The sequence below is a fragment of the Alosa sapidissima genome, chromosome 5, assembly GCF_018492685.1.
Source record: "Alosa sapidissima isolate fAloSap1 chromosome 5, fAloSap1.pri, whole genome shotgun sequence".
Classification (NCBI taxonomy): Eukaryota; Metazoa; Chordata; class Actinopteri; order Clupeiformes; family Clupeidae; genus Alosa; species Alosa sapidissima.
The window spans coordinates 35,139,807-35,151,838 of NC_055961.1; the positions used below are offsets into that span (position 1 = coordinate 35,139,807).

General features: G+C 47.1%; 1 protein-coding gene across 12 annotated transcripts in view; it reads left to right on the top strand.

The window, feature by feature from the left end:
- Positions 1-12,032, top strand: part of ncor1 (nuclear receptor corepressor 1) — a 71,285-nt gene that overhangs the window by 41,754 nt on the left and 17,499 nt on the right. For 8 of the 12 annotated variants that reach the window (XM_042091142.1, XM_042091135.1, XM_042091136.1 and 5 more), the window contains 8 exons: positions 1,579-1,641; positions 4,129-4,265; positions 5,273-5,384; positions 8,327-8,774; positions 9,338-9,563; positions 9,716-9,733; positions 10,175-10,355; positions 11,709-11,879. In XM_042091142.1, the coding sequence (XP_041947076.1) occupies positions 1,579-1,641; positions 4,129-4,265; positions 5,273-5,384; positions 8,327-8,774; positions 9,338-9,563; positions 9,716-9,733; positions 10,175-10,355; positions 11,709-11,879 (1,356 nt within the window). The remainder of the gene's footprint in view (positions 1-1,578; positions 1,642-4,128; positions 4,266-5,272; positions 5,385-8,326; positions 8,775-9,337; positions 9,564-9,715; positions 9,734-10,174; positions 10,356-11,708; positions 11,880-12,032) is intronic. The other 4 variants (XM_042091143.1, XM_042091145.1, XM_042091146.1 and 1 more) reach the window with 2 other exon arrangements.

Sequence of the window (12,032 nt, forward strand, 5' to 3'; positions counted from 1 at the left end):
TGTGTGAGCTGAAGATTGGGGTGAGGGATATGCCCTGGCCTTTCTTGCGTCGCGGACGTAAAATGAGGACGGAGGCAAAGCTGTGCATTGTGCAGTCATCTTAAGAGGCTTCAGCCCTAAACCTTAGATGTCGCTCAGACTTGGAGAGTGTTGTTTTCCGGGAGGGAAAAATTGTTATTTGATCCTAGGTTTGAGACATTGTGTTCATATCAGATCAGATTGAAGGTATCAATGTATACACCAACAAAAAATATGACTCATGCAAATATGTGTGTAGTGTACCCCTTGGTTTTTAAGCAGTTTCTGGAACATCAACAGCAGTCCCTGAAACAGCTGTACTCCTTTATGTCGGTGTGACATTATTTGTGTTTTGCAAACAATGTTCTTTGTGTTTGATGCTTTGTATAGAAGTCTGAAGCTTTACTAGTGCCAGTCTGTTTCCGTATGTATCATTTCAATGTCCTAGCATCAAGATGTGTATCATATAGCCGAGGCGTTGCCTGTATACAGCCCTGTTATGTGAGCTGTGTGGCCCGGGGATCAGGGGTTAGCAGGTAAAGCAAACAAGTCTCCAATGAGCCAGCAGTGCACTGTAATATTTATTTGAGTAGCTTCAGCAGCCTCGGCCTGGTCAAATACGTTCCGTCCAAGATGACGTCTAAACAACTGTGGATGGATCAGCTCATCACAGGGAACAAATTCACATAAATGTCAAAGGTTCACGGGGTGCTATATTTGTCCCGATGCTTACTCAGTGTCGAGGAGTTCAACGGAGAGGGAGAGCGAAGAGTTGTGGAAGGCCCTCTTCTGGCTGCTGTGCAGAGAGAGCTGAGGGGCTGAGAAACACCAACAGCCAAGTTGAGGGGATGTTATGGAACATGCAGAGGGCTCAGAGTATGTTAATCTGTGTGTGAGTGAGAGAGAAAGAAAGACTGTGTGTGTGTTTGAGAGGGAGAGAGGCAGAAAGAGAGGGAGTGTGTTTGTGTGTGTTTGTGTGTGTTTGTGTGTGTTTGTGTGTGTTTGTGTGTGTTTGTGTGTGTTTGTGTGTGTGTGTTTGTGTGTGTTTGTGTGTGTTTGTGTTTGTGTTTGTGTGTGTTTGTGTGTGTGTGTGTTTGTGTTTGACAGAGAGAGAGAGAGAGAGAGAGAGAGAGAGAGAGAGAGAGCACGCTTCTGTTTGTTCAAACCCTTTCCCAAAGACGGAGGTGGTGCTCACCAGTGTTTCAGCCGAGATCAGCTGACTGGCCCTCCCCTTGTTGGAAAGGGAGGGGGGGGGGGGGGGGGGTCAGGCGTCTGGTTGGTGCGGCAACGAAACGAGAGAGGGAATGAGGGAAAGGGTAGAGAGAGAGAGAGCGAGGGAGAGAGAGAGAGAGGCAGGTCCCAGCAGCCCCTGAATGTAAACAGATTATTAGATTAGGCTTCGTGAGGAGGAGGAGAGCGTAGTGCAGCCCATTCTCTTGTGCAGGCAGTCTCTCGTTCTCGCGCTCGTGCTCTCTCTCTCTCTCGTTTGCTCGCTCGTGCGCTGACGCTGACTGCTCCGGCTCACTCTCTCTGTCTCTCCCTCTCCCTGTGATTCTGCAGGAGCTGTCGAGAGCGGAGAGACGTCTCGCTGGACTGAGGAGGAGATGGAAATAGCCAAAAAAGGTAGGCCTCTTCAATTCCACTCTCTCTGCCTCTTGCTCTGTCTGTCAATCACGATTGGTCTTGTGCCCTCACTGGCATGCTGTTATAGCTGCCCCACCCCCTCTCCTTCTTTCCCCCCTCCCCTTTTCTCTTTACTAACATGCACTTTGTGCATCTTAGGCCACAGTAAGCCACAGTCGAATGCCACAGTTGAACAAACTGCCTATGACGGGTTAGGTCTCCTTTAAAGGCCTGAGATCTAGTCATTCCAGCATTTTGTCGGGACTTGTGGACTTCACTGGTAGACGCGAGTTTGGCTTTCTTTTTTCAAAGTCTTTGTTTAATGATCTAAGAACTGGAGCACGTCAGTTTCTGTCGGCCCACTTGAATGTCGGGGAACATATCTGGCTCTTTGATCTTGGGCAACAATGGCTCTGACAGACATATAGTGGTGGCTAACCCAGCTTCACAGCTGGACTGCAAATGCAAATGCAGTTGTCAGTGCAGCTGATGCGAGACGAGGCCTGCCTAGGCAAATGGAGGGATGCATTTCCTAATGAGCCATACTTTTACATCGGCCAGCAACAAGGTCATCCGCGGACATCCATCCTTCCCTGCTGTAACTTAAAGCACACCTCCCAGTGGTGGAGCCCTGAGGAGCAATGAGGATGATGCTGAATAGGTGCTTGAAATGGAGACTTGCCACAGATAGGTGACTGCCCGCTGCTATGCGTACTTTCGCTCCGTAAATCGGGCCTGAGTTTTTCTACCAATGGCTGTGTATATATACATAACAGTCGTTGGTTTCCACCTCTTCCTCCCTATGGCCCTCTGCAGGCTTGTCCTCCCACAGGGTGCTCAGCCTGATTATAATGGTTGTGCTGGCTGCTGCTATTCTTGCAAGGCCAGATGTTTATTCTGATGGATGTCTAGAGACAACTATAAGGGAACTTGGCGTGGATCTGATGTGGGAATGATTTGACTGTAAGCCGAGTTTTGACATTTTCTAAAGCAGTCTGAGGCACTGAAGGGAGGGGACAAAGTCTAAGGGATTCGAAGTCTATTTGTCCTTTTGCCAAGTCGGGGAAATCCTGTGAGTATGACCTTGTTGGTGGCATATCTATTAAATAACAGAAGCAAAGTTTCCCATAGAGGTGTTCTTTAGACACCATAAGACCATATGGATGCAGATTTATTCCCAATGTGTGAGGCTGTAGATTGGCTGTGTTTTTTTCTCTGGGATAGCAAAGCTTCTGTTTACTCTCACTCTCCAATTGTTTACAGGTCTCACGCTTGTTTTGTTGTTAACGTCTTAACGTCTGTTGTTGCTTGTATTTGTTTGAGGAAAATGGTTTTGGCTGAAGGATATGAGTGGGTTGAAAAAGCCATAGAACATAAGAATGTCAGCCAATAATGTTTCTGAAGTGGTAGCATCTATCTGCCTTGAAAGCACAAGCAACAACGGGGGCCGCTCTGGACTGCTTCAGAGGGGAGTGTGGGATGGTATGCGGTCTCACACACATGAAGCTCTGCTGCTTTGTGCACTTTCACACACTGACACAGCGACCTACTCAAGCGCCCAATGCACAGCTAATTCCAAGAAGTGAAGCACGTGCACACATGCACACACACTCACATGCATGCCTCTACTTATAAGAACACGCTTAAAAGGCTGGAGGCTATCATTTCATCTTGTTCTGTTTGCTTATGTGATTTTTTCAGAACTTGTCATTAGTGGTTTACAGTGTGTTTGTATTATAACAGAGGGTGAAGTCACAATGCTACACCTGTTGCCGTTCTCCTGTGATGCTGTTTACAGTCCCTCTCCTTAGTCACTGTTGCTAAAGAAAACTCTGTGAGTCTAATGGACTAATCCCATGCTAAGTGGAGGACGCACGTCGTCAACATGGCTCTCTTCAGAATTCCCAAATCCCAAAACTTCATCAACTCTATCAACTGTAATCATCAGAGATGTCCTCATTACCGCCCGCTGATAAATCAGCCACACCTGTTGGCACAGTCTAGCGTAGCCAGTGTTAGCTCCATACTGTTTCACCAGTGTGTTAGAGGACCGTGCCGAAGGGAAGCAATGAGCATCAGCAGTCAGTGGCAGCAGGCACTCTCGAGGAATGACACCCTCATGTCAGAGTTAGGCTAATGGGCTACTGCTTCCCACTGTGCACCCTAAGCCCCTTTAAAGCTGATTGGGAGATTATATTCTGACAGATTGTAGGGTGAAGGAGATGTGCTGGGTGTCTAAGGTCATGGGTCTGGAAGACTGGTGGATTGTTTTTCCAGTTGCTTCGAAGAAACTGGCCTTGCGGGAGTACTCGGTAATGGAAAAGATATGCTAGCTATCTTTTGTTTTTCTTTTTCTTTTTTCTCCTTCCCCCTCCTTGTTTCTTTATTTTTTCTTTTTCTTTTTTGGCTCTTCCTCCCTTTCTCTCCCACTTTCATAACAGTGCAGTGATCTTTCTCTCTCCCCTCCCTCTCTGTCTCCCCCTACAGGTTTGGTTGAGCACGGCCGTAACTGGTCGGCTATTGCCAAAATGGTGGGCACCAAAAGCGAGGCTCAGTGCAAGAACTTCTATTTCAACTACAAGAGGCGGCACAACCTCGAGGAGCTGCTCCAACAGCACAAACAGGTAGGCGCTTAAACACTGCTTTATTGTCAATGTGCTGTTTTTTTTGCAAATGCTAGATTTGGCTTTAGCCATAAGGAACAAGCTGTTCTGGTGTATGTAGTCATTTAACTGTTGTGGTTGGTTTCATTTTGATATATCGGCTAAGGGAGGCCGTGGGACTCGGCCTGTTTTCCACTTAAGACCGAGGCCAGCCCCACAGCTTTTCCTTCTGGCTTAATCACCTGAGAAAAGCCTCAGCTCTGTGTTTCCATTACGGGTTATTGCATCAGGGACATTAGCACACAGAGAGAGCTTGCCAACTTCTAAACGCTCACTGCCGCACATTAGCTGAGTGAGTTAATCTGTGAGCCTCACACTGCGGCCATCCTGACATTGACACTTATTTTAAACATGACCATTGTGAGCTTTTTGTATGTTGTCAAAAATGCTAATGTTTATGTTTGCTAAGAAGATGCCAGCTACATGGAGTTCTGATTCTAGAATTTTTCTTCTTTCAATTCTGTGTTCCTTCATGTTCCATTAAGACCTCAGCTCCTTGTTGTTGTATCCTGTTACACAAGTGCATATCCATCTGGGTTATTGATGGGGCACAGAGTCCAGTTCCCCAGTTTTGGTCTGTTACTCAGTACCCCTACATTGACTACCTTTAGCATTTTGTGAACTGGTTTCAGATAAAAACAGTCGTTCCCATTCCTAAGGATTACTTGGGGTGGATTTAGTTCATTGTGATTTCAGTTTCCCCATTTTATAGGATTCTGCCCTTGTGACTAGTTTAAGAGGTCACAGAGGACACAGAATAATCAGACTAAACGTGGAACTATTCAGCATCCTTTTGCAAACCTTGAAAACCAAACCTGGAATGCACTTTTACACTTGCTTGTAACAGAAAACAATGAAAACGGTTCCCCAATGGGCCACTTATGTAGACTTGTGTGTGTGTGTGTGTGTTGCTGTTGTGTCCTGCTCTGTGTTCTGACTCCGTGCAACCCTGGCTGTGCTGTGTGCAGGAAAGGCGGGGCCACAGAGGGGATCGGGACGTGTCTCAGAGCGAGAGCATGACCTCCACAGCCTCCGCGGCAGATGATGACGAGGACGAGGACAACCCAGAAGATAGTGAAGGTGAGGGACCCAAGACGTGCGCACACGCACACACACGCAAATATGTTTTACTGATGACCAGACATTATCTGCCCATTAGTACCAACATGCAGCAGACAGATGGCAAAGGTTTGCACAGACATGCAAATTTACGATTGGACAAACATAATTTACACACTGTCACACATGTGTGTCCTCAAGTGAGGGGACCTGTGTATAAAACAGACTCTAGGGGAGAATATTAACCTCAAAAAGAGGACTGATGGTCCAAGGTCCTGGTCTAAGCTACATCACATCAAGGTCAGTCTCTCTACGATTTTTTAGGAACAGAAACGTGTATAGGCCTTTAGAGTGGTAGAAATGCCATGTTGGTATTTAGTGCGTAGTAGTGGGCTGTAGCATTTTTGTGAGCAGCTTAATAGTTGAGCATTTCACATGCTCATTATGATTACACGCTGGCACGTCAAATCACAACAGCAACAAGAAAGATTCTGCAGCCGTTTGAAATGAATGACGCTAAGAAATGCGTCATTGTTGTTGCTGATGTTTGACCTATCTGCTGCAAGTTAGCACTTGACATAAATGCATCACTGCCAAAAAGGCTTTTAATGTCTGAGCTTTGTTATTAAGACAAACAGGTTTACTCTAATTAAAGTACAACACAAAGTTCTGTTAAGAATACCTTTTTATCAATACATATTGGTTTTTCACCCTTTTCACCCTTTCACCCGATTCCTCAAATTTGCCCCAAAACACATAATGGAGCCAGGCGGGTCAGGAGCCTCTTGCCTCCCTCTGTCTGTACTTTTAATGAGAGCGAAAAGGGATCAGATGAGGAGAGGTGGGAAGGGTGGGGGGCCGCGTCGAGATGAAAGATCTCCACTAATTCTGACTGCTGGGGCATTTCTTATGTAAGTGTTCCCTGGCTTTGAAGAGTCAAGAAAGCGTGCTGCAAGGAACACTGTGCCGCTGCCTGCACCACTCGTTTGATCTGGCGGCTGCCTCTGGCCCGTACCTCTCTCTGGGTCTCTCCCCCCCCCCCCCCCTCGCTCTCTCTCCCACTCTCTCTTTCTCCCTCTCCTCTCTCTCTTGTCTCTCCTCTCTCCTGTATCCCTCTCTCTCTCCCTCTCTCTCTCCTCCTCTCTCATGTATCTCTCTGGCAGTCTCTCTATCGCCTCTCTCCAGCCTTTCATCCGTCATCTTCTCTCAGACTTTTTCTTTTTTTCTTGCCATATTTTCAATTGGCACTTGCTGTCCATTTTATCTCTTCTGCTATCTCTCTGTGTATCTTCCTTTATCATACTCACACCGTAGACAAGGGGTCTCCATGTTCTTTTGGAACTTTTGCAAAGATATGCTTCCATTGGCTACACCAGACGAGCAAGTTTTTTCCCCCTTTACTGTCTATGCATGCGAGCAGCGTGTATGCTTAACACAGCTACAATTTGTAAGGCATCACCAATATAAATTTAATGTTACAGATGTATGGCTACATACATTCTTAAAATGGTTCTGGTCTAGACTTAAATATCTATTGAAAACTTCACAATGGAGCGTGTTTTTAGAGCGTGATCTGCAGGCGACCTGTTGGCTATTTTTAGAAGGTGCGCTGGGGGTGCCTCATAGCCGTCCTGCGGGTACCGTGTTGGAGACCACTGCCGTAGACCATCACACACACGGTGTCATCACATCTATATTTTATTTCTATTTTTTTCCCAACACCCTTGTATGGACTGACGTAAGCTGGCTGTTTGGGTCTTGTTTTGAATATTCAAATAGGGGCTTGCCAGAGCTGTGTGTGTGTGAGACTAGACTAATGGCTGGTTGGCCGGCTGTCTGGTCCTGGGCTGTCGTCAATGTCTGCAAAACCTTTTTGCCTTAGAGGTCACAAGTCCCAGAGTCTTAAAAAAGAACAATAGCATATTTCCCCTTTTTATATATATTTTTTTTACTCCTGTTTGTATCAGCATGCTGTTGTTATAACGTTATAACTTTTTTTTTTTTTTTTTTTTTGGCTGCAGCCAGCTCGTGGAAGTGAACTTGTTAGCTCTTCCTCTTACAGCACTTTTGGCTCTTCTGAACAGAAGGGAAGGAGGGAGGGAAGAAGGGAGGGAGGGAGGGAGGGAGGGAGGGAGGAAGGGCGTGAGAGGTAGAAAGGGTGCAAGGGACAGACACAAGGGAGGTGGGGGAGAGAGCAGAGGCTTCTCCCTACTGCTGGCACGCCGCTGATACTCTATCTTGTGGATAGCTTGACTCTGCAACATGATCTAAGGCAGGTGGCAAGCTTTTGCTGTGTGTTTGTGCGTGTGTATACGTGTGTATGAGATGGGGTGGGCGAGATATATGGGCAGATCCAGTAATGTGTTGGATGTCACTTTGCCCTACTTGCTGTCACAGTGAATATTCTTTAATCGTGTGTTGTGGATCATCTGGTGCCAGGTTACTGTTTGGTGTTTTTATTGCAAAGTTAGAGGCCACTTTTTCTTTTTTTCTTTTTTTCTTGTATCTTTTTCTGTCGGTTTGAAGAGCAATAACCCAAATTGTTTTGTATAGCACATTGCTGTGATGGCTCAGTCCTACTGGATCATACATGAGTGCATGTTAAATGAACCTAGATAACTAACAGCAGAATCCTTTTTTATAGCATTGACCTTGGGAGGTGGTGGTTTTGTTCTTGTGTCAGGAAAGTCTCATAACTTACATTATGATGCCCAGCCTCCAAACTTTTATAGTTAAAGGGTGGATTGGTGCCCAAGCTCATGGCCTGCTGGTGATCTTGGTGCTTTGGTTTGTGTCTGTAACTGTATTGGAGGTGTTCATGTGACTGCAAGCTCAACATTGCTGCTCTCTTGCATTACATTCACTCGTGTAGAGTTCAGGGGAAGGGCAACCGACGCGTAACAGACACTAGGATGGACATATCCGCTCATGTTATTGCATCTCTCCCCCTGACCCCATGACAGGTCCAGACAACAGCTCCGACACGGAGAGCGCTCCCTCTCCGTCTCAGGCGGATCCCTCCAAAGCCGGCGGGATGGCCGCGCAGCGGGACGAGGACTCCGCGGCGGCCTCGTCCTCTGAGCAGGACGCCTGCGCCTCATCCAAGGGCCAGGAGGTGCCGCCGGACGAGCTGCGGGTCAAGCTGGAGAAGAGCCCGGAGGAGTCCAGCGGCGACGTGCCGGGAGCCCAGGAGGAGCGCGGCCGCGGAGCCGGACCTGGCGGCTACGACGCTGCCCAGGTGCACACCAAGAGCGAGCCTCAGGACGTGGAGATGAGCGGCAGCGGCGGCGTGCAGGTGAAGCTGGAGCCCGAGGCCAAGGAGCGGCTGGACAAGCACGGCGAGCACCCACACTCGGACAACGACTCCAGCGCCACGTGCAGCGCCGACGAGGACGTGGAAACGGAGCCCAGGTGGGTGATGCTGACCCGAGATCCCAGCAAGCCACACCTCAGCAGCATGCTAGTCAGACAAGTGCAGATGCATGTAGTGATGCCTTGTCAGTGAATTGCATTGAGATGCTGTTCAGCATTATCGTAACCACAACCTTGATGTAATAATGATGTATTTTACTATTAGATAGGATTAGTTAGTTAGAGTTAGTTACTGACATAAGTAGTTACTAAGAACTTTTCTCAGAAATGGGTTTCTTATTAAATGATCCTTTAACTGTAATCACTGTGCCAATGTTCTGTTAATCGGACCACTGAGATTGGGAGGGTTTCCAGCTGGGATAATTGCTCCGTCTGATTGCGCCCTGCCACCGCAAAGCAAGGGCCTCAGTCACATAATTTCCAGTCTGAGGCAATAACAGTTTTTGTAGTGATCGACGCGGCGGTCTCCTACAGTTGTTTTTTAAAAGCAGATAGCAAGAGATCCTCCATTTTGTATGTGCTTTTGTAAGCAGGTGCTGTTTTTCTCTGTGTGGGTCCAGCTTCCTCACCCCACTGTCTTCTCTTCTCTCTCCCTCCTGTAGGATGTACGACAAGCCGTCTATGTTCAACCCCACCGGCTCGGTGTTGGTGTCGTCTGCCATGCCGTCCCCACTGAACATGCAGCAGCTCCAGGAGCGCGCCGCCGCCATCCCACCCATGGTCAGTTTCCATAGCTACAACCCCCACAGCTCCATCAGATATGCGGAGCGACTGGGAGGAGGGCTCAGGGTTCAGAGCATGTCGTATGTAGACCACCACCCCCACCAAGTGAGTTCAGACCGCATCCCACCCACCACCATCAACCCCACCTCCCACCACCACCACCAAATCATACCAATCAGCCTCAGCAATGCACTGGTGGTTGTGTGTAATACTCTGTGCTGATTTTGTCCAATCTTTGCTTCATTAAACAAATCTAGGTATGGCCCGAGCTGGAGGTATGTGGTATAGTAAGGAGAACATAAAAACATGTATCGCTGGGGATACAGCAATCATGGCATCCTGTGAACTATGATTGTGCATTCTGTGTATGTAGCCGTGTGCTGGGGGTGTTAATATTGCAAATTGTCCGGTGGACTTGCAGGAGAAAGATCACTATGGTGGTGGGCGAAACATGCTATGTAACTGTTGCACTGTCAGTGGGCGGTCAGTATTTTGCTGGGCCAGTTTTGTGTGGGGATAAGAAAAGGCTTTTCTGGAATGGAATGTCAGCTCCGGAGAGTGTTTATTTCCATCTTACTTAACTTCAGTACGCACATTGTGCAAACAATTGGGATTTTTAAGTATGTGTTTATTCTGTGTCTTTAATATTGATGGATTCCCATCACTATGTTGATGACCTCTATTCTGATGTGGGGTTTTGAATGTGACCCCCCCAGGTGCCAGGTGTGTTCGGCCCTGGCGGCGTTCCCCATCTGAGTGCCTACAACATGTTCCAGCACCAGATCAAGGCGGTGCACGAGTCGGCGCACCAGGACGACAAGCAGCGGCAGGACCAGGTGGATCTGGAGCGCAGGCCCCGCTTGGCCACGCGCAGCCCCACCGTGCTCGACCGGGAAGGTGAGAACCACTTCAGTGCAAATTCCAGTACCAGGTTATTTTGCAGGCGTGTTGGAGTAAGCAGTATGTCGCTGCCTGATGGTTGGCCGCCCCAGGGTAGAATCCCCAACAGGCCATTGTAAGTCTGTGTGGCTTTGGCTAAAAGCCTCTGCTAAATACCAGTCAGTTTAGTTTACTTTTACTTTAAAGGTTGTATCAGCGATAGCGGGGATACATCACTTCTGTTGATGTTCAAACAAAACAGAGAGCTAGCTCGCTACTCTCTCCCCCTCCCTCCCGTGCAATTAAAACTCTCCTAAACGCGCATCTCGTCGGTTATTGGTTGAAACACTTTATTTTGCCTTTGAGGCGTTGCCAACCCTTGTTGGTAGCAATTGTTTTTGTGTACAGATCTCGGAGCCTAGGCTGCCTACAGAGACGCGTTTTTTTGACGGCCTGCTTATGGGGCAGGCAGCTAGCGGTTCGTTAGGAAAGATTAGATGAATGTGATCATTTATGTTTGGGCCTTTTTTTGGCCTGAAATCGCTGATACAACCTTTAAAACTCAAGAATTAAAACTCTAGAATTACTATAGCTAACTGGTACGGTGCACAGTGCATAGATTCACTATTTCTTGGCAGTCTATGGTCTTTTTTGTGTAATTAGTGGGGGTTTTTTTGTCAACTTTTAATTCATGTCTGTCAGGCACAATGTCGATTTCACCCACATATATACCATTATTATTTATTTATTTATTTTTTCAGTTACTGCTTTGTAAGCAATGAGATGGCCTCAAGGTGCCTGTTAAAATCTGTTAAAAACAGTCTGTCCTGTCTGACACTTGACTGTTTGAATGTAGCCATGTGTCCCTTTGGCAAAGATGAGTTGGTCTCAGTGGTTCAGGGACTGTGACTCTTCAAGGGTGTTGGAGTTGTGAACAGGACTTTTCTTTGAGCAAAATACAGTATTCATATTCAAACATTCGAAGTGATTTGGCTTTTTAAAATGATGACCTCATTTAGCCTTGAAGAAGGCATTGGGTAAGACTGAATGATGTCCATTTGAAGTGGCGCTTGATTGTAAACTGTGTGCTTTTATCACCCTTGGCAAAGTTTGTCAGAAAACATGACTCAAGTGACCTTCTCAAAACTTTCCCTGGAGTTCTTTTGTTGATATGCACTATGTGGGTGTGGCATAGACAGGGAAGTATCCAATCATACTGTTTTGTATATAACCTAGATAACTGTTAGTTCCTATGCAACCATCACAGATTTATTGATGTTTTTATTTCAAATGTTATTTTTTCAATGTGTTTATAGCTTTGGCCTCTGAAGGGAAATGTAGAATTCAGTTGTGTGTTTGTTTGGTTTCCAGGCAAGCCATTCTACATGCCTTATGAAGTGCAGGATGCCCATGGAGGGGTTGTTCGGCCGGGCACTCCTTACCGCCTCTCTCCTCGCGATCCCAGCAAGGCCTCGCCACAGCCGGACCCTGCGCGCTACAGTGTGCCACAGCCGGACCCTGCGCGCTACAGTGTGCCACCTGGTAAGTAGGGTGCCTGCACAGAACAGCTTCACGTCTGTGGTGTGGTGTAGTATCTGATGTGTATTTCATGCACTGTGTGCAATGAAGCCTTAGCTTTTATGTTAATACAGTTGATGTACAAATGATGTGGTAGACTGAAAACAAGGTTGCTTG